This window comes from Saccopteryx bilineata, chromosome 5 (genome assembly GCF_036850765.1).
Source record: "Saccopteryx bilineata isolate mSacBil1 chromosome 5, mSacBil1_pri_phased_curated, whole genome shotgun sequence".
Lineage (NCBI taxonomy): Eukaryota > Metazoa > Chordata > Mammalia > Chiroptera > Emballonuridae > Saccopteryx > Saccopteryx bilineata.
Window position 1 is genome coordinate 210,249,588 of NC_089494.1, and position 24,796 is coordinate 210,274,383.

Sequence of the window (24,796 nt, forward strand, 5' to 3'; positions counted from 1 at the left end):
TTAAAGCTAGTGTATACATACAGAAATTGAATGAATTTCTAAATGGGAAGGTAGAGGGTGGTTTGTTCTGAAAAGAAAGAGAATGAGAGACCACTTGAAAGAAAAAGTTGTGTTCTTAAACAGGAAATGTCTTGTGGGAAGGATTTATTCTAAACTTGCTTAAAGATGATAGGGAACACTGATAGTCTAGCAGTGGTAGTCAACCTGGTCCCTACTGCCCACTAGTGGGGGTTCCAGCTTTCATGGTGGGCGATAGTGGAGTAACCAAAGTATAAATAAAAAGATAGCTTTAACTATAGTAAGTTGTCTTATAAAGATTTATTCTGCCAAACTTAGCGAAAATCCGACATAAAGTACTTGGTAAGTAATTATTATTATATGCTTTAACCTGCTGTAACTCTGCTTTATAAATTTTATAAAGTAAAGTTACTTCCCTACTTTATAAATCACCATTACTGTGGAACCGGTGAGTGGTTAGAAAATTTTACTACTAACAGAGATACAAAAGTGGGCAGTAGGTATAAAAAGGTTGACTACCCCTGGTCTAGAGGGACTCTCAGTATCCTATAAAATGGAAGATAAGAGACAGGCTTACCAACCTCCTGGTCAAGATTTGTATGGCACACAATGCTAGGAATTATGGGTGGGGGGAATTGAATGGGGAAGTGCTAGGGCAGTGTTTGGGGTTGGAGGTCACACTGCATTTTTAATAGGATGGTCAGGGAGATCCTTACTTAAAAGGTGGCTTTTAGCAAAGACCTGACATAGATAAGGGAATGAGCTGTGTCTAAGAGAGGAACTGTCTTGGTAAAAGGAACAGCAAATACATATATCTTGGCATTGGAGCTTTAACCTTTTCAATAAAAAGTAGAAATTTGCCCTGGCCTGATAGCTTCGCTGGTTAGAGCATTGTCCTGAAGTGCAGAGTTTGCCAGTTTGATCCCCGGTCAGGGCACATAAAGGAATGGCTTGATATCCGCCCCCTCCTTTTTTCCCCTCTAAAATCAATAAAATAAACATTAAAAGAAGAAAAATCAGGAAGGTCAATGTAGCTAAAGTGGAAAGAGCAGGAGTGAGAATAGGTGAAGAAACCAGAGAGGTTAAAAGGAAGAGTGTGGGATGCTGCTTCTGAACAGATCTTGTAAGGATTTTGGCTTTTATTATGAGTAAGATTGAGGCCATTGGAGGATCCTGAGCAGAAGAGTGACATGATATACTTTCCATTAAACAAGATCTCTCTGGCTTCCTCATTAAAAACAACCTGAAGGGAGCCAGAGTGAAAGCAGGGAGACTGGTCATGAGACTGCCATATTCAGGGCTGAGGATGATGTTCTGAATTTAGTAATAATAGAAGTATGGAAAAGATGTTATCAATAGATGCCTTTAGTATTTGAAGTGACAGAGACATGTTTCAAAAGGATGCTATATAAATTGAGTTATATTTGAAATGAAGAGAAATGAATAGCCCCTGGATTTAGTGTTTTTCTTAGAATGATTTGACCCAACAGTGAGAGAGAGTCTTTAGAAATGTCCATAGTTGAAAATATTTTGGGGCGGTTTCTAGGGCAGACACTTGACTCTCAGTCTAACTTCCTGTTGCTCTACTTTTTCCACACTCCTTTTGCTTGAATTTAGTCTTTGCCTTGCCAGATATTATTCACGCTCCCCCAAAACATGATGACATAAGTAAATACTTCAAAAAATGATTCTTTTCTTCTCAGTTGTTCATATATTAGTCAGAATACATGTTCACATTTTTTCCTGACTGATTTCCCTTACTTGGTTTAAGGACTCGGATAGGCCGTTATAATTAGTACAAGTTTTACTTATTTCATTAAATTTATAAAAATTTCCCAGTAACCAAACAAAATGAAGTGTAACCGGACCAGTATTTTGTTCATGTGATATTCTATGAAGTTTTATGCTTTAAAATTTTGGTTTTTTACACTTACAATAAATTGAACTTTATTTTTGCATAATAGAAAACATTTTATAATGTTAAAATTTTAATTCAGTGACTTTTATGTGATATTTAAAAACTCAATGAAGGGATAACTTTTAGTTTTCTTTTTGCTATAGGTCCTATTGAAATAATTACTCTTGCTTTGCAGTACTGTTCAGTACTTTGGCTATACAATGTTACATACTCTCATCCTGATATTGCAACATTCTTCCCCTAACAGCCGCAGTTTGGCAGAAGCCTGTTCAGAAGGAGATGTAAATGCTGTGCGCAAGTTGCTCATTGAAGGGCGGAGTGTAAATGAACACACCGAGGAGGGGGAGAGCCTCCTTTGTTTAGCTTGTTCTGCTGGATACTATGAGCTTGCACAGGTTTGTACTATCCAAATAAAACTCGTGAATTTTTAAATTTTGTTTTGTTTTTAATCTGGCCTGCTTAGTAAGGAAATAATAAAGGCAACCATTAGGCTCCTTTTAACCAATGGTTTTGTTAGCTACATTTTGTGTTAATTGGCTCTTTTCTGCTATGGTATGATCACATAGGTGTTAACATATGTTCAAAATATTTTAAAACTTTTTTTTTCATAAGGTTTTGTTGGCAATGCATGCAAATGTGGAAGACAGGGGAATCAAAGGTGATATTACACCTTTAATGGCTGCTGCTAATGGAGGACATGTCAAAATTGTGAAGTTGCTGCTAGCTCATAAAGCTGATGTCAACGCACAGTCTTCAACAGGTTATGTGTATTTCTTTTTAGTTTTGTTAAATATTAATATCCTTTGATAATAATTATTTCACATGAAAGTGATCATTAATGATGCTTTTGCAGTTCTATTACAAGTTTGCATTAGTCTGCATTAGGTGTAAAGTATGTAAAATATGTTTTGAATGATGTTTCTCCTGTTTTGTGTATGAGGGCAATTACTTCACCTTTTACGGTTCTTTTAAATTAAACACTGGTCCACTTAGAACTACTCTTGCAAATGGAGAGGTATGAGCTAAGAATAGAATAACAGAATTTCCTGTCTTTTGGTGAAGGGAGGAGAAGATATGGAGAACAAGAAGAATATGGAACAAAAGGCAGGACTTTCATTGCCTACTCTTACTAAACTGGGGCCTGTAGAGAAAGAGAGTAGATGAAAACGTGTCCCCCAGGGACATAACTTTAGTCTAAACTAATTTTATTTCTTTATAATATGGGCACAGATAGATTTCAATAAAGCTCTAAAATTATATGAAAGTATATTTTGTTAATTTTTTTCATGCCAGTTTTCAAAATTGTTAAATATTTTAAATAATTTTTGAAGTCTACAGATTCTAGTTTACTGGGGTTTTACCTGAAAACTTGTTTGTTTGTTTTTGTTTTTTTCCTGTAATGTGAGGAAAGGATTAATTTTGAGATTCCTTTAAGTTTTATTAGTTAACTGATATATGACATTATGGAGAAAACAGATATGTATGATTAAAGGGACTGCGGGAGCCACTGGCCTGAGAAGAGAGTCGCCTTCCTTTTCCTCTCCACGTCGTGGTGTGTGCTCATCCACGGTATCAGTGCAATCAGTGCACTTGGGAAAGGGAGACTCATCTGGCAAGAATGTCACTTTGTCTGCTGTGTCCAAGGCTCCCATTCAACCAGATAATTGTGAACTTTGTTCATAGCAACTTGTGCAAAAGTAGTGGATATCCCTACGTAATCCGTGAATCAGGAGGTCATCAAACCAGTGTTGAATCTAGGGGTACTGGCGGAGCTGTGGCTCAAATTCCCAGAGTTCAAGGTGGGGGGGGGGTCTTCATTCTTGCTAGGATACTTTTGGAACTGCTATATGTGTCGTGGAGGCTGCATGTTTCCACCAAGCAAAACCTGGTGCTGTTGGCACCACAGAGTGAACATAACACGGTGGCGATGTGCTGTCCACGCGGCCCCGGCTGCCTCTGCCTCGCCAGCGCTGGGCATGTCTACAGGTCATCATGTTAAGGAAGTCCCTGAACTGCTTTGGGGGTTGAAGATAAAGTTGAAGCCTGCAAGAAAACCAAGGTGGCTCTTTTGCTTAAGAAGAAACTTAAAGCCTGGAATGATAGCAGAAATGGTATCAGAAAGGTCTGTGCCTCTTAGTGAATGAGAGCTGGCAAGGTCAAATAAGAAATTGGTGTTGTGTCCAGAACAGGGGACCTTGCATCATCTACAGTGAGGACAGTGGTATCATCAAAGCATTCAGAAACGTCCCTGGAATTACTCTGCTTAATGTAAGCAAACTGGACATTTTGAAACTTAGTGGCGTGTGGACTGTTTCTGCATTTGGACTGAAAGAGCTTTCTGCAAGATAGATGAGCTGTGTGGCACTGGAGTAAAGCTGCCTCCTTGACGGGTAACTACAACCCTCCCACACGCCAAGTTGCTCAGTAGTGACCTTAGCAGAATCTCTGAAAGCCCAGGGATCCAAAGAGCCCTCTGAACACCACACAAGAGGATTCATTCCACGGTCCTGAAGAAGAATCCACTGAAAACCCTGAAATCATGTTGAATCTAAACCCACATACAAGGATCCTGTGCTGGAACAGTAATCCTTGCCAGGCCAAGAATTCCAGGCTCCAGGCAGATAAAGCTGCAGCGGCATCAGAAGCCAAATCAGATGAGAAAGGGGTTCCAGGAAGAAGCCCGTGGTAGAGAAGGAAGGAAAGAAGACTGTTACCCTTCATAAGCAGAGGAAGCGTTTGATGGGAAAAAAGGCCACAGCTTCCAAGAAACCAGCAGCTGAGAAGAAGCCCCAGAAATCCACCACAGAAGAGAACAGGCCTGTGGCATAGACTTAAATTTGTTTATTTATTCCATAAAGGTCAAATCATGTTGGACAGCTAATTTTGAATAAAAAACTGATGAGAGGCAGTGAGAAAAAAATACTAGAAACAACATGAGGTGTATCTACAATATATATGATGAATACTTAAGATACAGAAAATAAAGCTTGTGGAACATTTCTCTAATTAAAGAATGAACATACCTATTTCTCATATGAAAAGTTAATTTTAGTTTTAGAGTTGCTAAGTATTTTATAACTACAATTATGATGAGTCTGTCTGACCCTGCTTTTTAAATGAAAAGAACGGGGAGTTGATTTCAGTAGAATAAAATGCAGTAAGGAAAGGAATTATATAAGTATGTTATCTAAATTTATTAAGGTTATAGTTTCCCATTTCAGTTTTCCTTTTTATGCTAAATTAGATTCTGTTTTATTTTGGTGTTTTATGTTAATGTCTTTTGTCTTTCTTCACTAAAATAGGCAACACAGCACTTACATATGCGTGTGCTGGAGGCTATGTAGATGTTGTAAAGGTGCTCTTGGAATCCGGTGCTAGTATCGAGGACCATAATGAAAATGGTCATACTCCTCTTATGGAAGCTGGAAGTGCTGGACACGTGGAAGTGGCCCGATTGCTGCTAGAAAACGGGGCTGGCATTAATACGCATTCCAACGAATTTAAAGAGAGTGCCCTTACATTAGCTTGCTATAAAGGTATAGTAGAAAACATTTTTTTATAAATGGTTTTAAACACGTGAAATGCCAGTTTACATTTTTTAATTAAAATAAAATGAAAACGTGGTAATAGTATAGACGAGGGGTAGTCAGCCTTTGTATACCTACCGCCCACTTTTGTATCTCTGTTAGTAGTAAAATTTTCTAACCGCCCAACTGTTCCACAGTAATGGTGATTTATAAAGTAGGGAAGTAACTTTACTTTATAAAATTTATAAAGCAGAGTTACAGCAAGTTAAAGCATATAATAATAATTACTTACCAAGTACTTTATGTCGGATTTTCGCTAAGTTTGGCAGAATAAATCTTTATAAGACAAGTTACTATAGTTAAATCTGTCTTTTTATTTATACTTTGGTTGCTCCACTACTGCCCACCATGAAAGCTGGAACACCCACGAGTGGGCGGTAGGGACCAGGTTGACTACCACTGGTAGGCAGTCCTCGGGTTATGACATGGTTCCATTCCTATGACAGTGATGTTACCCGAATTTTGGTGTAAGTTGAAACACACCCTAGCCTAACACAGTTGGAACACTTGTACTTATAACAGTCCAAAATGGTGTAGGTAAGTGAACTGGGGGATACCAACTCCCTTACTCTTATGCGACATTACTGTGTGTTATTCCGCTGTGTGCAACCACACTGTTTCCTACAAGTAGTTCGTAAGTATGATGCTAATGGCATAAGCCGAAATACATCTTAGTTTTTTGAAGTTTTTATTGGAATGAGCATCGTAAACTTGAAACATCATATGTCAAGGTTGTCGTAACCCAAGACCCCCTGTAAATAGCATGTAATTAACTGATAAACTGTTTTAAGTTTTTCTAAGTAAAATTCTAATATGTAAACTTTAAAATATAGATTCAGCATTATAAATATTGGGAATGAAAAATGGCCATTGATCCAGTACTTTATTAGAAACAGTTAATTTTATTATGCACTTTTAAATGGTGTTGCATGCTAGAATATTTTCTCTGGTCCAAACCAAAGAATCGTACTGAATCCAGAAGTATTCAACCTGTAAGTTTAAAAGAAAACACAAGAAAACTAGCCAGAATGATCTACTAACAAGAAGGTACTTAAAGTATTTCTTATGATACCGAGAAGAAAAAGGAGGAGATATGAGAAGAAAAATGAAAAGTGGTGTGGAGGGAATTTAAATTCAAAAGAACAATTTTAGAGTGTCATCACATTTATATAGTACAGTTAGAAGTAAGAGCTGGTTGAAAATGAGAATGTCTACCCATATATACTGGTATAAAGAGTGGGTACATGAGATTTTCAGTGATATAAACCAACCTGACAATACAGATAATATAGAAAAATATTCTTTTTTGAGAAAGAGAAAGAGAAAGAAGGAATAGAAAAAGAAGAAGGTGGAGGGGGGGGGAGAGGGGACAGAGATGAGAAGAATCAACTCGTGGTGACTTCAGTTTAGTTGAGTGCTTCTCATAAGTGCCTTAGTGGGGGCTGATGCCAGCGACCATGGGGTCCTCTGTGATTCCATGCTCATGCTGGCAACCTTGGGGTTTCAAACCTGGGACCTCAGTGCTCTAGGTCAACACTATCCACTGCGGTACTACCTACTGGTCAGGCCAGAAAAATACTCTTTTTTGGGAAGGCAGGACAGTTATCTGAAAAGGTGCTTTGTTGTTCAGCTAGCAAATGATGTAGATTTCACATTCTAAAAAGATAGCCACAGAGCCAGATATTTTTCCAACCTCACCTTTGTGACAGATAAATGGCTATAAAATCAGGAACTTTTTAGAAATCAAATTTAATGCTATATTATGTGTGCATAGCCATAGCCATTCAATTCAATGTTTAATATTATCTGCAGCTGTTCCATGATAGTGTCATAAAATAAGTGATGAATTCTTGACCCTGGGGCATCAAGAAAAAGCTCTTACAAGGCGAGTATAAAATTTAAGGAGACACTCACTCTTAATGGCTGTATCTTCAGTTACCCAAGCTTGCGAGTGAATACCTCTTTAAATTTTGCATCCAGAACTTGGTTGCCTCACCCTAGTTCTGGGCCTGGTGGTGTTTTGTTTCATTCTGTTTCAGAGTGGCCAAGGTTGTGTGAGTTCTTCTGGAATAATTTCCTTAGTAACATGGTTAAAATGACTAAAATTTAAGTTAAATGTGAAAATATCTATCTATAGGATTTTTGATTATCTGGTGTTAAATGATTTTTAGATACAGGGTGATTGTAAAGCACAGCTGAGGTCCCTTAGTTCTCAAGTTCTGTTGGGTAGTTAGGTAGAGGCTGGCCTTCTGGAAGGAGAAGAATTAAGTGTTGGGGAAGCCTTTTTAGGGCTCATTGTTTGGGTGGCTCTCTGCCATTTTCACAAATAACTTTCTAAACCTGGCTGCAAGATGGGCTACACATAGCTACTCTTCCCTGTCACCTTTGCTTATAGCCATACCTGCTTTCCAAAAGGGACATCTGAGGTTGGGGTTTGCAGGCTTTAACTAGAAGTTGGATATAAAATTGAGCTTTGGGGAACATCTCTAGTATTTTCAAAAATCCAAGGGCCCTCTCTCCCTTTCCTGTATTTCTGGTGAGGTCTCCTAAGCCATAGATTGACAAGAAAGAGATGGGGAGGGATAAAACTCAGGCTGAGACTGAAGATTGATGTGGATCTTTGGGAAGGGGAGAATAACAGAAAAGGGAGGGTAGAGGATAGGCACTAGCAAAAACAAGGGATGGCCGATGCTGTCTTAGCTCACCTAAGTTAGTTTTGTTTTAAGTGTTTGTCTGTAATTCTGCCGTCCACCCCTCTGAAGTCCCAGTTGATTGAGAATTGACTGCAGTTCATTCCAAATAATTTTGGGGAAAAAATTATTAATTTTTCTATTATATCTGAAGTCGTTCCTAAAATTTATCTTTATAACTACTCATAAGGTGTCTTTATCTGAACTGAAGCATATAGTTTATTTGAGACTGCATAAATATAAGTGTGTGAGTATAGTATATGTACATCTAAAAAAATGAATAAATATAGACTAAATGGTATTGTTTCAAGAATATGTTTATATATGCAGTTCTCAGTTTACTGCATATGTAAAATGCAGGTTGTTCCTAAAAAGTTTGAAACTTAAAATACTTTTTCTCACTTCAATGATTATAAACATCTCATGCTACTAGTTCATGTTTATGATAGCTAATTTATTCCATATTATAAGTGAAATAACTATAGTATGCCTGGGCTCATAAAAGGTTGTTGAGGGGATATTCTGGGTGTTGGATTTTAATGTCATCTTTGCTCACCTGCAGGAAGGATTTTAGTACCCACAGTCTCTAGGGCAACAGGATAAGGAGCAGTACAGCAAAGATCACTTGTATTAAGTTGTATCCAGCAGTTGTGGGTAGCTTATAGCTGACGTTAGTTTTATTGCTCTAATTTAAGTAAAACTTTTAAAAATACTGTAATTTGTGTTACATTTTTTGGAATAAGATTTTTAAGTAATCTTAATACACTTTTGGTTTAGGACACCTAGAGATGGTGCGATTTCTTTTGGAAGCAGGCGCAGATCAAGAGCATAAAACAGATGAAATGCACACTGCTCTAATGGAGGCTTGCATGGTAAGACTGGTAACATATGTACATGAAATACATTCACAAATTAGGTAGAGACAGTGTACAGTGTGTCTTTTTTTGGGGCTCAAAAATTCTGTTTATCATAGACTTCTTACTGGGCGGAACCTCAGCTATCTGAATTATTAGTAGTTTTCAGAGCAGTTGTATGGCATTACCTTCTATTAGAAGTGTTTTCTGAAGCTTTACAGTACAGTACTACCTTCATTTTCTTGTCTCAAATAACTCTCCTGGTTTTATGTAGTTGGCACAAAAAATGACTTTTTAGAAGGTTAAGGAAGTTAAAGAGACTGTAATCCACAGAATATGCACATATTACTAGCATAACATGTTTATCAAACCAGTAATTTAGGAAAAATTTGAAATCAGAATATCATTTGTGTTACATCTATTACGGTCTTTTCTGAACCCTGAATTATTGTAGTAAGAACTCTGTTTTAAAGTTTGTTTTGCACGAATGGGTAATAATTATACTCTTCAACTTCTGTATCTCAGTCTATGATTTGTGGCACAGAAGTGGATCAGAATAACATTATAGACAGATTTGTGAGAATAACATGCCATAGGTAGATGAAAGCCCCAATGAATTTGAAATTTCTTATCTCAACTTTCCTTCAGAGAACGATTATTAAAAGGACATTAATTTTTAATTACTAATTTAAAATATATTTAATAGCCATTTAAGACTTGAGTTACCTTGTTTTTTTTTTTTTTTTTAATGCCATGCCAGTATTTGCTTTTGTGATATTTTTTAAACATACATTAGTGTGTTTTTGAAGGTTTTGAGTTCTGCATCTTTTAACATGAGGAATTATATCTTTCTTTCTCTGGGGGTGTTGTGAGGATTAAGTGAGATACTATGTTAAACCACTTCAGTGATATCTCCATGATAAGGAACTGAAAACATCTGCCACCCCAACTAGAGAAACAACTTATAGTAGGTTAAGAAATTAAAGTGGAATACTATAAAGATCTAACCGGCATGCATTAGAAGTTAAGTGTTGTAAGTATTGTAGATGAAAGATATTATAGTAGGGGCCAGAGAATATAGGAATTGACTATGGAGGGAGAAAATTCTGAGCTGGAGGAACATCAAAGTAAACTTAGAAATAAGACATTGAAGTGGTATCGTGACTGATGGCGGCAATTAAATGGGCATGACATGTTAAAAAGAAAATGAAATGCTTGTGAGGTAATATATAGGAGGAAAAAGGATATTAAAGGAGAAAAAGAGTGGAATGGGGAGCCTTGGAGCAGCGAATAGTTAGGAAAGCTATAGTAAAGGGGTCCCAGGATAGAAAGAGAGAACTTTTTTTTCTGAATTTTCACTGGCATTTGACTGTTGAACAACAAAGGAAGTACCATATGCATATTGTGTTCCCTTCCCTCTAGCACATCATGTACAGTTCTCCCACTCCTAAAAAGTTCTGCATTTTTCTTTTTCTACCTGATCAAAAGTCTGCTTGTTCCTGAGGTTTCTACAAAAACAAAATCCATTCTAACCTTCATCTTTTTATCATTTAAGTTTATACCATGAAGTATTGACGTTGCAGTGGTCTTTTGTTTCATGTGCTTACTGTTGTTTTTCCTAATAGTTAATAAACTTCTTGATTGAAGGCTTTATTTTTCTACATGTTTTATATCCTCCGTCTGTTTTTTTACTGTGTGCTAAAGAAATACAGATAGGTCTTAATACTTGCTTACTCAACTGTTAAGTGTAGGTTTATTAGTTATTATTTGAACATAGCTCAGTAAACATTGTATAATTGAGAAATCTTCATATTTTTAAAAGATTTTTTTAATGGTGTTGATTTAATTTTTTAATTGCATTGAAACTAGGATGGCCATGTTGAAGTAGCTAGGTTACTTCTTGACAGTGGTGCCCAAGTGAACATGCCTGCTGATTCATTTGAGTCACCATTGACTTTGGCTGCATGTGGTGGGCATGTGGAACTTGCGGCTTTACTTATTGAAAGAGGAGCTAGCCTGGAAGAGGTCAACGATGAAGGTTATACACCGTTGATGGAAGCAGCTCGTGAAGGACATGAAGAGATGGTGGCGTTACTTCTAGGCCAAGGTAACCATTCTAATCAAGACACTAAAGTATAAATGTGTAAAAATGTAAGATTATAATGTAATAGAATTAAATTCAGTTTTTTATCTTTCCAATAGATTAGTAATGAGAGTTGTCACAAAAACCAATGCTAAAGTATTTGCTTTGAACATGGCTACCATACTTTGCTAAACAAAATCTAATAGACTTCTTTAATATAGAGCTTTCAGAGCCATCATGTACTGCGTGGTTAAAAAATAGAACTGGAGGTGGAGTAGTGTTGTAGGTTATGTAGGAGCAAATATGAGATTTAACACTTCTCAAGCTAATGTAAGAGAATTCCTCTCGGGGAAGAATATCTATTAATATGTCATATGTCTAGTATTTCGTAAAACAGTATGAGAAATCCATGCTATATGGATTAACTTGACGAGAATGCTAGAATGTACATATAAGATGCTATCAATGAGCTCAATACACATGGACTTCTGGGAAAAATATGAGAGTTACTTTTTCAAGATACCCTAAGTTTAGAAGTAATCTCTCATTTCTCTCCACATGTATAGTCTAATTTTTATATTTGCTTTAGTAAAGTTTATGTTTGTATGAATTTAAGAGGGATGGCACATTTTAATAAAACCTTTTTATTTGAGTGATAATAGTGACTAGCATTTTAAAAGCAGACTTCTTGGAAGGTTTGAATCACAACTCCACTGCTTGCCAAATTGATAACCAAGGCAAGTTTCTAACTTGTGCCTTAATTTTGTCATCTATAATATTTTGTGAGTGTGTGTGTATCTTTTAGAACACTGTTTATTGTATAGTACATATAGTACCAGTAAGTGTTAGCTATGGTGTTGGTAATAGTGATGATAATGTGACCTTGAGCAAATTAATTAACCTCAATTTTCTTAGGTATAAAATGGTGCTAACAGTAACGTGTAAAAAGCTTTCAATATTACCTGGTAAATAGTACTAGCATATTAAATATCTGCTATCATTATCATCATCCACATTGTTATCATTATTTTTTCATCTTTATCAGGAGGTCAGGAGGGAATGTAGTTTATTTTTCTAAGCTCTTGTATCACCTGACTTGTACCTTCTGGCTGAATAAATCTTACTTCAAACTTGCACATCAAATGTGGACTAGTGGATATGGTTTTGATAGTTTATTTTTAACTGCTTCTCAGAATAGGGGAGAGGCACTTTTTTAGTAAAGTAATGTACACATTTAGTTTTGAAGTATAGTTTATTAGGAAACAATCATGTTTTGCTTATCTCTGGAATAAGTTAATGATTTTCTTTAAATAATTATTTTAGGAGCAAATATCAATGCACAGACAGAAGAAACTCAAGAAACTGCCTTGACTCTGGCCTGCTGTGGAGGCTTCCTGGAAGTGGCAGACTTCCTGATTAAGGCAGGAGCTGATATCGAACTAGGGTGTTCCACCCCTTTAATGGAAGCTGCTCAAGAGGGTCATTTGGAGTTAGTTAAATACTTACTAGCTGCAGGTAGGCATTTTTTTCATTTGGGAAAAGTTTTTTGTGTGATTTATTTAAGTAAAAATGTTATAATGCAAATAATTTTTTCTGATATTATAATACACTGAATGTATATGGAAAAGTAACATGATAAAATTTGTTATTCTGAATAATTTACCATATGGCTGTTTGAAGTATCTGTAGCTTATATTTCAAATAGCGATCTATTTCTATTGGTTTTTCTTTTTTTTGCATTTAAAGATGCTGACAGTTTTCTATTTCTAGAAATCAGTAAGGCTATTTTGTCTAATTTGAGGAGGTACGGCTTATCTAGAAGAAATGTTATGTCCATCCCTTATGTTCTATGATTGTTGTTTAATACTGTTACAGGAGCTAATGTTCATGCAACAACAGCAACAGGGGATACAGCACTAACATATGCCTGTGAAAATGGTCATACTGATGTAGCAGATGTCTTACTTCAGGCAGGAGCAGATCTGGTAAGCTGTGTTACCTTTTAAGTCCTAATATTTAAAACTAATACAAGAAATTAATTTAAAATTACATGGAGAAAGCAGACAAAAGGTATTTCTTTATTTCTAATTTTATGTTGGCCTTTTGACTATTATTTATTCATTCACTTTTTCTTTCTACACTGTTTGGTGTCCATTAGTATTTTCCTTGTTAGCAGAACTGTTGAATCTATTATCACTCATTCCCCACAAAACAAAAGGGAAAACTTTGTGTTAGATATGTTACTGCAAAATTATTTTCTCTTAAGTACTTGGCCATTTTTAGGAGTTTTTTTGATTTTGTATAAAAAAGGCAAATATGGCTTAGAGGCAAATCACTGTACTTAGGAAATAAATTGTTTCTACACTGTTCAAAGCATTTTTACATAAAAGAAGTTTAAAAGATGAGTAATAAAAAATCTTTTCCCTCAAAAAACTTAATTTAGTAGGCCTTGGCCGGTTGGCTCAGCGGTAGAGCGTCGGCCTAGCGTGTGGAGGACCCGGGTTCGATTCCCGGCCAGGGCACACAGGAGAAGCGCCCATTTGCTTCTCCACCCCTCCGCCGCACTTTCCTCTCTGTCTCTCTCTTCCCCTCCCGCAGCCGAGGCTCCATTGGAGCAAAGATGGCCCGGGCGCTGGGGATGGCTCCTTGGCCTCTGCCCCAGGCGCTAGAGTGGCTCTGGTCGCAATATGGCGACGCCCAGGATGGGCAGAGCATCGCCCCCTGGTGGGCAGAGCGTCGCCCCTGGTGGGCGTACCGGGTGGATCCCGGTCGGGCGCATGCGGGAGTCTGTCTGACTGTCTCTCCCTGTTTCCAGCTTCAGAAAAATGAAAAAAAAAAAAAAAAGAAGAAAAAAAAAAAAAACTTAATTTAGTAAGAAGGGTGAATAACTGTGGTCATTACAAGGAAGATTATTAAGAGATCTCAGAGGGCAGGTACAGAGAGTGAGCAAGATCGGAAGAAGTAAAGACATCATCTGAGATACTATAGTTTGGGCTAGGTAACATTTAGAAAGGTAGATACGGCAATGTTATGACAAAAGAAATATTCTAGTTGAAAGAAATAATACACAATAGGTATAGCTTGAAAGGCAGGGAAGTATAAAGCAAATATGCGTGGGGAAAATACTAGTCTTCCAGTTTAGCCTGTGAGAGGGGCGTGAGACTTGAAGAAGTGGTTTTAGTTTTAGTAAAAATAGAAGCACTCATATGTTCTTGGGATTGAGATTAACCAATAAATGTGTTTGCCTGAAGTTCATAGTTTATGACAGAATTTTACGTATAGGCAGAAGCAGGCTCCTCTATAAACTTCTCTTCCCTCATTTATGAAAAGAGAGGGTCGAATTAAGATTATTAGTGTGATCCTTTCAGGTCTGCATGTGCTGGTACAACTCTTGAAGCGTTTATGACACACAGTATTCTAATTAGTTGTGTGTGGATTATTCCCTTACTAGATTTTTGAGCTGCTTCAGTTCAGGAACTATATTTCCAGTGTCACCACAGTAGCTATGAAACATGCAGCGATGTAATATTGCTTAGTTAATTGCAATTAGAATAACCCAGTATAGGGCTTGAGATAAAAATCAAAGTTCATCAGATGATGTGTTGAAACAACAAAAAAATGTACATATAATATTTTATAAATGGTATTTTTTTCTCAAATCTGTATATTCTAAGATCTGAAAATTTTTCTGGTAGTATTCTCAATTACCCAGCAATCACAAGAACACAATTGATTCTCCATCCTTTTGAGATCTTGAAATCAGTGGTTTCAGAGTTGCGTGAGTTATCACTAGCCTTGCTGTTTTCATATAAAGTAACACAGAGATAATGGGAAATCATAAAGAGAGTGTGGCATACTTACAGAAATTCATACAGATAGGATACAAACTTATGAAAAGAAAATCACTTGGACTGGATGAGATTAATGCTGCCAGTGTTGGTCATTTTTAGAGGGCTAGGATTATGCTAGAGTTTAATTCACTATTCAAGTTGCACAAAAAATTATCCAGATGGCTTTAGATGAGGGCATCACTATCACATGACTATAACTCCAGTTCTTAAATTATTTCTGTTGGACATGTTTCTAAATTTAGGTTTCCTAAATTGAAAGATGTAGTCCTTAATTTCTTTCAAAGAATATTTAATATATTTAGCTTCAGATATTGGTCCAATTTCTCTTGTGATTTTCACAAAAAAATGAATAATTGTGCACTAGCAATTAAATATAAATATTAATTAAGTCTGTGTTTTTTTAAACAGGAGCATGAATCTGAAGGTGGAAGAACTCCTTTAATGAAAGCTGCAAGAGCTGGTCATGTTTGTACTGTGCAGTTCTTAATTAGTAAAGGTAGGTTTGTTAAAATTCTAGGGGTGTGTGTGTGTGTGTGTGTGTGTGTGTGTGTGTTTGGGTTTTAATCAAAGGTGTATATTGTCTGTCCTCAAGATATTTAAAGATAGAAAGATAAAGGACATTTTTTTAATGTCATGTACTGAGATTTCTTGGGTGGGTAGTTGATAAACAGAAGAATTGTCATACTGAGTTCCACCTTTGTCAAGAAACACTTTTATATAGAAAAATTTCTCTGTATAGAACTGTGAGGGTTTAGATAACTTCTGTTCATGTAATAATATATATATCTTGAAATCGATATTTATGTTTATGCCATTCATTGTTAAGCAAGACAGTATTTAGAAAGACTATGAACAATTAGAAAGGCAGTGTATGCCATTTTCTTCTGACCAGTTTGTAGTTGTTTATAGGTAAAGAAAATAAATCAGAAATATCTTATTTGATTAAGTCATTTTGGGCAGTTTGAACACTTAGAATATATGTTTATACCATAGTATTTTCAACAATGCAATTATTTACATAATCACTATACTCTTTCTTCTTTGGTAATTTTAATGAATCTGATTCCAATTTCTTCTTGCTATATTATTTTCATTTTCCACATTGCTTAGTACAGTGCTTTATATGCACAACAAATACTCATTTTATTCTCAGGTATTCCCATTAAAAAAGGATGATACCATCACTTTGTATTCTGTGTTCATTCCCTACATAGTTAGCCCATGGGGAGTATTGTAGTTTATTTTCATTGGTTTTATTCCTCTTTTCTGCTGAATAACTTATAATGTAGATAAAATTTTACATTTTACTTTTTAAAGACAGTGATTACATTACTTGTGTATTCTTTTACCCTTATCTTTTACTGGCATATGCTGAAATATTTATAGATGAAATTATATCACGTTTGTCTAGGATTTGCTATAGAAGAATTCAAGATGAGAGAGGAGAATTGATGTGGGTTTATGTGAAATGAGATTGGCTGTTTATTTATAGTCTTTGAAATTGAGTAATGGCTTTGTAAGGTTTTATTATACTGTTCTTTATGATTTTGAAATTTACCATAATAAAAGAAACTGCACTCTAATAACATGATTTTTCTTACCTTGTCTGTTTCAGGAGCAAATGTGAATAGAACTACAGCTAACAACGACCATACTGTACTGTCCCTGGCTTGTGCAGGGGGTCATTTGGCCGTGGTGGAACTACTTTTGGCTCATGGGGCAGATCCTACGCATCGTTTAAAAGTACGTAGCTCCAATGTTTCAGGTAACACTGTGGATTCTTCACTCTTGTGTATTAGAAAATGTCTTGTACAACTTTCCTTTATAATGGCATTCTAAGTGTATTTATTGTCTACTGGTTTATTAGAGGAAAGCGTTCTTAACCGAACCTATGATTTTTATGTGTCTGGGCCTATTGGCATTATCTTTCTTAATAGTTCTGTAAAATCAACTTACTTAAAAAATTTTTTTTCTTTCATATCCACTTTTTTAGGATGGCTCAACTATGTTGATAGAAGCAGCAAAAGGTGGCCATACCAGTGTCGTCTGCTATCTTTTGGACTACCCTAATAACTTGCTGTCAGCCCCTCCACCAGATGTCACTCAGTTAACCCCCCCATCCCACGACTTAAACAGGGTAAGATTAAAAACTAAAACACTATATATTTCCCCTTTGCTCAGTTTCAGTGTAAATTAGATTGTTTTGTTGTTGTTATGATATGTATTTCCCTTTGTAGATGTGTTTAAGGAACATCTGGTATAATATTCAGATTCTAGATTGATAGGGCTTTGCTCTCTTAAGGTCAGAATAACCAATTGAATTCAAAGGCTATAAAAATGTCATGGAAAATAATTGGTTCCAACAAATTTTAAATAAATATGTCATTGAGAGTAAGGCTATGTTAAGAATATTTTAAATAAGTCTGTAATTTACTCTTCATATAAAGCATGTTATATAATGGAGTGTGTAGGAAAAGCAGAACTACAATTCCTTTCCTTTGTTTTAGGCGCCTCGTGTACCAGTTCAAGCACTGCCCATGGTTGTCCCACCTCAGGAGCCTGATAAACCACCTGCCAATGTTGCCACTACGCTTCCCATCAGGAATAAAGGTCAGTTACACTTCTAAAGACTGTTTCTAACATGTTGTTCAAGTAAAAATGATAAGATTACAAAAACCTAGCCATTTAAAATTGTTTTTCCACAAAAATTGAATTCTATTAAGTTGGCATAATTAAAGATTTTTTTTACCAATGAAAAAGCATGTTATTGGGAGAGAAGGTAGTTAATAGTACTAACTAGTGCTTGAATTAGAAATATTAGTAAAAGAAATTCAGATGCTCATCTTTGAAATTCTGATTAGCCATGATTTCCTCTAAATAGTCATTTCTATTCATGTTAAAATGTTAGGCTGGGTGTGTATGTAGGCAGGTAATTTTTTTGTAAATTAAATTTCTGTAGTGATATGAGGTATAAAATGAACAAATTAGATTAAAATTAAAATACATTTTATAGTAACTGGTATAATATGTATTTTCTATCTGGGATACCTTTTCTAAACCAATAATTTAAAGTTACTGCAGATGTGCTTGTCTGTTCCTCTAGAATTCTGAAGTCCATATTTGACTTGTGGATGTCACACCATGCATGCTCATAAGTTATGTCCCAAACATTACAGCTACCAGTTTGAATCAGTTTTTCTTTTTAAAACGTTTTACCTGAAGAACCAATGTGGTTTTAATTTTTTTGGTTTTTGGCTACTTATATTATTTTAACAACAAGAATACTAAGTATTTCTACCAGCTCTTTTCAATCACTACTACCAGTCAGAGCCTTGGCACCTTTTTCAGTTGGTATAGCAAGAAAGTGATTGCTGTACCTCCAGCCAGATCTGTTTTTTCATCTGGCTATCAGAAGATTCAGTGGATGGTGTAGTCCAACTTCTTTTCTTCCAGGGAAACTGAATCCCAGTTCTCTGCTGGCCAGGTAGCTGTGTGAATATGTGAATTTATATCTTAGCCTTTATCAGTCTTGAAGATGGTAGGCCCCAACAAAGACATATTTTAGTTGGATTCTAATTTCCTGGTCCTTTTCAGTGGTTTGGGTACTCTTTGTATGTATGTGTGTGTGTTTAAAACTTACAAACTATTAAAATGTGGAAAAACCTGGCTTAGAGGTCTAAGTTTTCCCTACATCTTAATAATAATTTAGCATTATTATTTTTATTTTTTGATAAGTTTTTACATCATTATGACCAGATTACACATAGCCTTAGATTATACTTTAATTGCACCTCTTAGATATCACAAACCTGCATCCCATTATTGTCTAATTTTAGCCATGTGATACTTTAAAAATTCTGAAATTAATTTCTCAGAGATAACTATGCACATAAAATACATACATTTTATATTTATGATAAAGAAGGTGAATTTGTTTTTAACTCCTTAAAACAGTGCATTTTCACCTTCTATGGCTATGATAACTTGGTGCATAACTGTTGGCACTAAACCTCCCAACAGTAACTCTGTAATGAGGATGCCATTCATGTGCACTTCTGAGGGGGTTTCTTTTTCACACAGCTGCTTCTAAACAAAAGTCCAGCAGCCATTTGCCAGCAAACAGCCAGGATGTACAGGGTTACATCACCAATCAGTCTCCAGAGAGCATTGTAGAAGAGGCTCAGGGAAAGTTAACAGAACTGGAACAGAGGATAAAAGAAGCCATAGAAAAGAATGCACAGCTGCAGTCCTTGGAACTGGCTCACGCTGATCAACTTACCAAGGAGAAGATCGAGGAGCTGAACAAAACAAGGGAGGAACAAATTCAGAAGAAACAAAAGATTTTGGAGGAACTACAGAAAGTAGAGCGAGAGTTACAACTGAAAACTCAACAGCAGCTAAAAAAGCAGTATCTAGAGGTTAAAGCTCAAAGAATTCAACTTCAGCAACAGCAGCAACAATCTTGCCAACATCTGGGACTATTAACTCCTGTTGGGGTTGGAGAACAGCTTTCCGAAGGAGACTATGCACGATTACAACAAGTGGATCCCATTTTGCTTAAAGATGAACCCCAGCAGACTGCTGCTCAGATGGGTTTTGCACCAATCCAGCCTCTGGCCATGCCTCAAGCTTTGCCTCTGGCGGCAGGTCCCTTGCCTCCAGGGTCCATCGCAAACCTTACAGAACTGCAAGGAGTGATAGTTGGACAGCCAGTACTGGGCCAAGCACAGTTGGCAGGGCTGGGGCAAGGAATTCTGACAGAAACACAACAAGGGTTAATGGTAGCCAGCCCTGCTCAGACCCTCAATGACACGCTGGATGACATCATGGCAGGTGGGTTTATATTGTTATGAGCAGGTATCAAAAATATGATATGCTTAAGGCGAGTAAGAATGTGCCAAAATTTTTGCCATTTCCCAAGTTGAGAACTATTTTTGGACTCCTGACCCATGTATATCTTTAGAAATATTAGTTCAGTCTCAGAAGTTCTCAGAAGGATACAGGTCAAATGAAAGATTAGCTCATTCAATACAAATGACTGAAGCTTTCTGGCTTAGCTGAGTAGGCTGGGAATCTAGGTTTTTCGGTAGTGAGGTTGATGTTTGATTTTTTATTTTTATTTTTGTTTTTTCTCTTTAAGTTCAGAATACTAGGAGTGAATTTTGTCTTTTTTGCTTCTGTATTCACACCAATAAGCTGGGAAATCCATAGAAGTTGAAATGCAAAATTTAGTGGGACATCAGGAAGCTTATTTATGAACAGAAATACTATATCCGAATGGATCAGACTTCAAACCTGATGGATATTAAAAAAACTAATTTAAGCACCTTTACAACAGTAATAAAGTACCAAACCAAATAGGGTTTGATTATACTATATGTCAGTGATTTTATCTCCTGTGAATGTTAATGTGTAGTTCTTTCTAATTGTATTATGGGAAGGTGTGGTCCCCTACAGTATCGTAAATTCTTTAAATGTGTAGTCAGAGAAATTTTATTCCATTATAATTAGTTTCATTGGCAATAAGAAATATATTTGAAGGTTGTTATATGGTTTTAGTTTTGGGTACTTATTTTTTCATAAATTCTGTAACAAAGTAGTGCAATGACATTTTACAGGATTATAAGACATAAGACTGTTATAATGAGAAAGATAGTTTTCTTTAAAAAAAACTACAGAAAAAGAAAATTTGAAGAAGGAAAATGGAAAAACAAAGGGAGTAAATAGTTTTCTATTTTTACTCTTTGGTCTATACTTTAAAAGATGTCTGAATTTTTTTTCTATTTTAAAACTGTTTAGTAGCATTACGGATTATGAGATTATATGTGATTTAAAATTCAGCTTTTAAGAGAATAAACTAAATTGTGTAGTGTTGTCATATTTAACATTCAGAAAATAAGAAACCAGCTAATGAGAGATTTTTTTATACTTACAAATTACTCTAAAGTTTCCCAGTCCCCTTTAAATATCGCCTTAATAATAATATTTGAAGTGAAAGTCTCTGCTAATCTTAATGAATACTGTAACTACCTTGGGGGAAAATGCTATTAATCTATAGTAAGAACTGTAGAAATTCTCATTGATAAGTATCTATAAAATGTTTCTATAGACTTAAAAATTACTACTGATCACTATTAGCTGGTTGTAATACTTTGGAATACAGTTTAAGAGTTAGCTAGCTTATGAAAATTGGAGCATAGTAGCCAAAATTCTATGTTAATTACTTCCATGGCCATTGATCTAGATCAGTGGTAGTCAACCTGGTCCCTACTGCCCACTAGTGGGCATTCCAGCTTTCATGGTGGGCGGTAGCGGAGCAACCAAAGTATAAATAAAAAGATAGATTTAACTATAGTAAGTTGTTTTAGAAAGATTTATTCTGTCAAACTTAGTGATATTCCGACATAAAGTTACTTGGTAAGTAATTATTATTATATGCTTTAACTTGCTGTAACTCTGCTTTATAAATTTTATAAAGTAAAGTTACTTCCCTACTTTATAAATCACCATTACTGTGGAACCGGTGGACGGTTAGAAAATTTTACTACTAACAGAGATACAAAAGTGGATGGTAGGTATAAAAAGGTTGACTACCCCTGATCTAGATAGACCATAGTGGTGTTCTCTTTTATCAGTTGATCTACCAAAGAATATATAGAGTTAAGTGTTATTTATCAAATTAAATGAAGAATGAACATTCCATACCAAAGGATATTTAATATTTTGGGGGCATAGTTCACAACAATGACTTTTCAGTTAGTTGTAACGTATTTGTTGATCAGAAGTTAGAAATATTAGAGGTTTATAAAGTAGTCTTTCTGTTGATTCATTTACCAAGCAAGAACATTAAATTCTGCCCATGTATTTGAGGTGTTTTCATACAGAAATTTTTTTAAAGCACATAACTTTTCAGGAAATATGACAAATATTTGTCATATGATGAAAATTCCTCTCTATTCTCATTTACATAGGGATAGGAGAGATGGCCAGAAGGAAGAACAGGATTTTAAAAAATGCAGCTATCTACCTGCAACCTATTCTGTCATCATGCATGTGCGTGTGGCATGCATGTATATTCATGAACTCACTTCTGCAACCTTTCTTTGAACTTCTGTGGTAGTTCTTGTTCTTTCAGTTGAGTAATGACCATTTTTGTTTCTTTCTTTGAGTTTTTTTTTTTTAATATCTTACAACCTCATTAGGCTGTGTCATCCTTTCTCTTTCAGCATAAACTGTTTTTTACCCCCTAGTTCCAGTTTATTAGACTATTCTTAAAAGGTTTCAGTGTCTTTTTCTCTAGTACTTGGCTGGCCATAATCTGTCTTCCTTGTTCTATGTATTTGGTAAAGCAAAATCAGTTCTCTGTTTAACAAGTCTTAATGCTGTGCTCTCAGGTTCCCTCATTCCTTTCTTAATGTTAAAACTTCTGAGCATCTGGTTCTCCCTGTCTAAAATCAAAACCCAAATGAAGTATCACATGTAAAGATCTGTACCAGAGTTCCTTCACATACCTACATATTTATAATTATTAATTTTAACTATAGAGAATGGATGATACCTACATATTTATAATTATTAATTTTAACTATAGAGAATGGATGAGTGACAGGCAGTTATTTAGTTTTAGTAAATCAATTTTTTAGGTACCTCAAAGAAATGAAATGAGGGAATTGATTGTTCCTATCTCTTTTTACATGAGGTCATAAGAACAATCAATTTGACAAAAAATAAAACTAATTTTAGTATGTTCTTTAAAAGAACATATTCCGTTTGAAATGTAAATTATATTTTAGTCATTTAATAATAAAGCTTAATTTCTTTTTTGCTTAATAACAAATAAAAATCAGTTTTTTGGACAGGTTGGTCATTTGGTTTAAGCTAGAAAAATCAATCCATATAAAGGAGAATATGGAATCTGTATTAAGAGTTATAAATTTTATACTTTTGAAATTTGTAAGTTGAATGTATACATTTAAATTATCTTAATTTTTAAAATTAGTATACAGGCTATCAATATGGAATAATAATATCAAGGTCATTAGATGATCAATTTAATATATTAACATAAACCCTTTTCTATTGATCTGATTCAGCAAGGATTCAAACAGTGTCTTGTGTTTTGTTTTATTTTGTTTTGTTTCCTTCTTTGTTTTTCATTTGGCTTTTAAGTGGATTTAAAATGTATTATTATAGAATGTGTGTTGCTATAATGTATAGTGTATGTTTGTGCCTGAACTAAGGATTTCATGTAAAATAGATTTCTTAATTGATAATCATGTTTATTATTGTTACAAGACCAATTCTAGTTTTGTTCTTGGCAGGATTATAACCTTTTTTGCCTGGTTTCAGATCCAGTTGTGAATCATGATTGTTTTCTGTCTAATGTAGTTAATAACTACATTGGTAATACACATCTTCATTTCTGTAGACTGTTCAAAGATTAATGCCCAGACTTTAGTTCTATAGCATTTTTAATCTGGGAAAAAAAAAGGATTGGTGTTCATGTATCAATCAATTCCAGAAGTGAGTCAATGAGGGAATAAAGTACCCTCAACTACCACCACCTTGGAGTTCTCCCACATCAAGTACTGAACTGAGTAGTCCATTCTTAATTTGTACATTTTTGTGAAAATAATATAATGGTAAAATTATACTTAGAAGAACTAACAGTAATCTGTATTTGAAGGATAATTGAGTGCATACATTTCTTTCTACTCTGACCTTTTGATTTTGTCCTCATATGTCAGTGTGAATGCTGGATTGCTTGGTGGACATTTTACTCCCCTCAGAATACTTCTACATGTGAGAAAATGTATTTTTGTGTGAGAATCAAATTTTTGTATTTGACTATGCTGTCATATTGAGGACTACAATTCAGACTGTAACTATCCCCCTGTCTGCTATTAGCTAAATTGTAGGAAGTGTTTTTAAATGATTGGATAGCAAGGTTCTCCTCAAACAGTGATATTACTTATATTAGTTTTAGAATATAAGGTGTGAAACTGGGAGTTAAAAAAAAATCACATTTTCTCCTTCTGAACATGACTATTTTTTTCTTTTTTTTAAATAAGAAGATATAATGGACAGCTTGTCCATTGCATTTATATTTAATTTTAAGTCGTAAAAATATTTTTGTTTTCAGTTATTTTAAATTAAGGTTTTGCGATTACATACAATTATAAGAGTGGAATGTATTTTTTAGATGCATTATTTGTTAGGAAATAAGTTACTCTCAATATACATTACTATTTTGGACTATTATCTAAAGTCAGAAATAACCAGAAAAATGAGTTACTAGTGCTGTGGTAGTCTACCTGTAGACATTTTTTGTTTTTTAAAGTCTTCAAATATTTTCTAATAATTATTTCTTACTGTTACCTAACAATGTTTCATCCTTATTAAGTGCAGTCATTTTGTTTAACAGCAGTCAGTGGAAGAACATCTGCAATGTCAAACACTCCCACCCACAGTATCGCTGCTTCCATTTCCCAGCCTCAGACTCCAAGTCCAAGTCCCATCGTCTCTCCTTCAGGCATGCTTCCTATCTACCCCGCCATTGATATTGATGCACAGGTAAGTTTCACATTCAGGAGTGATAGGTTTTAGCATCAATTATGTTTTTAAAAACAAGAATTAATGACCTGAATCATTTTACACTGCTTTGTCTTCGGGCAAAGATCTAAGCCACGATTGTAAGTAAATTGCAATCCACGTTTTAAAAAATAAAATACCATACCAAAGACGTAGTATTACTAATAATTATATGATGGTCTGGTTTCCAAGGTCATTAAATAA

General features: G+C 35.2%; 1 protein-coding gene and 1 pseudogene across 5 annotated transcripts in view; both read left to right on the forward strand.

Annotated features, from left to right (window-relative positions):
* The window catches only part of ANKRD17 (ankyrin repeat domain 17), a 181,541-nt gene that overhangs the window by 98,887 nt on the left and 57,858 nt on the right, over positions 1–24,796 (forward strand). For 2 of the 5 annotated variants that reach the window (XM_066232624.1, XM_066232626.1), the window contains exons 4-16: positions 2,184–2,331; positions 2,549–2,696; positions 5,239–5,472; positions 8,991–9,085; positions 10,937–11,174; positions 12,474–12,665; positions 13,026–13,135; positions 15,410–15,497; positions 16,617–16,744; positions 16,995–17,138; positions 17,509–17,611; positions 19,082–19,834; positions 24,426–24,574. In XM_066232624.1, coding sequence (XP_066088721.1) covers positions 2,184–2,331; positions 2,549–2,696; positions 5,239–5,472; positions 8,991–9,085; positions 10,937–11,174; positions 12,474–12,665; positions 13,026–13,135; positions 15,410–15,497; positions 16,617–16,744; positions 16,995–17,138; positions 17,509–17,611; positions 19,082–19,834; positions 24,426–24,574 — 2,530 coding nt within the window. The remainder of the gene's footprint in view (positions 1–2,183; positions 2,332–2,548; positions 2,697–5,238; positions 5,473–8,990; positions 9,086–10,936; positions 11,175–12,473; positions 12,666–13,025; positions 13,136–15,409; positions 15,498–16,616; positions 16,745–16,994; positions 17,139–17,508; positions 17,612–19,081; positions 19,835–24,425; positions 24,575–24,796) is intronic. The other 3 variants (XM_066232625.1, XM_066232627.1, XM_066232628.1) reach the window with 3 other exon arrangements.
* LOC136338044 (large ribosomal subunit protein uL4 pseudogene) lies at positions 3,419–4,765 on the forward strand (annotated as a pseudogene).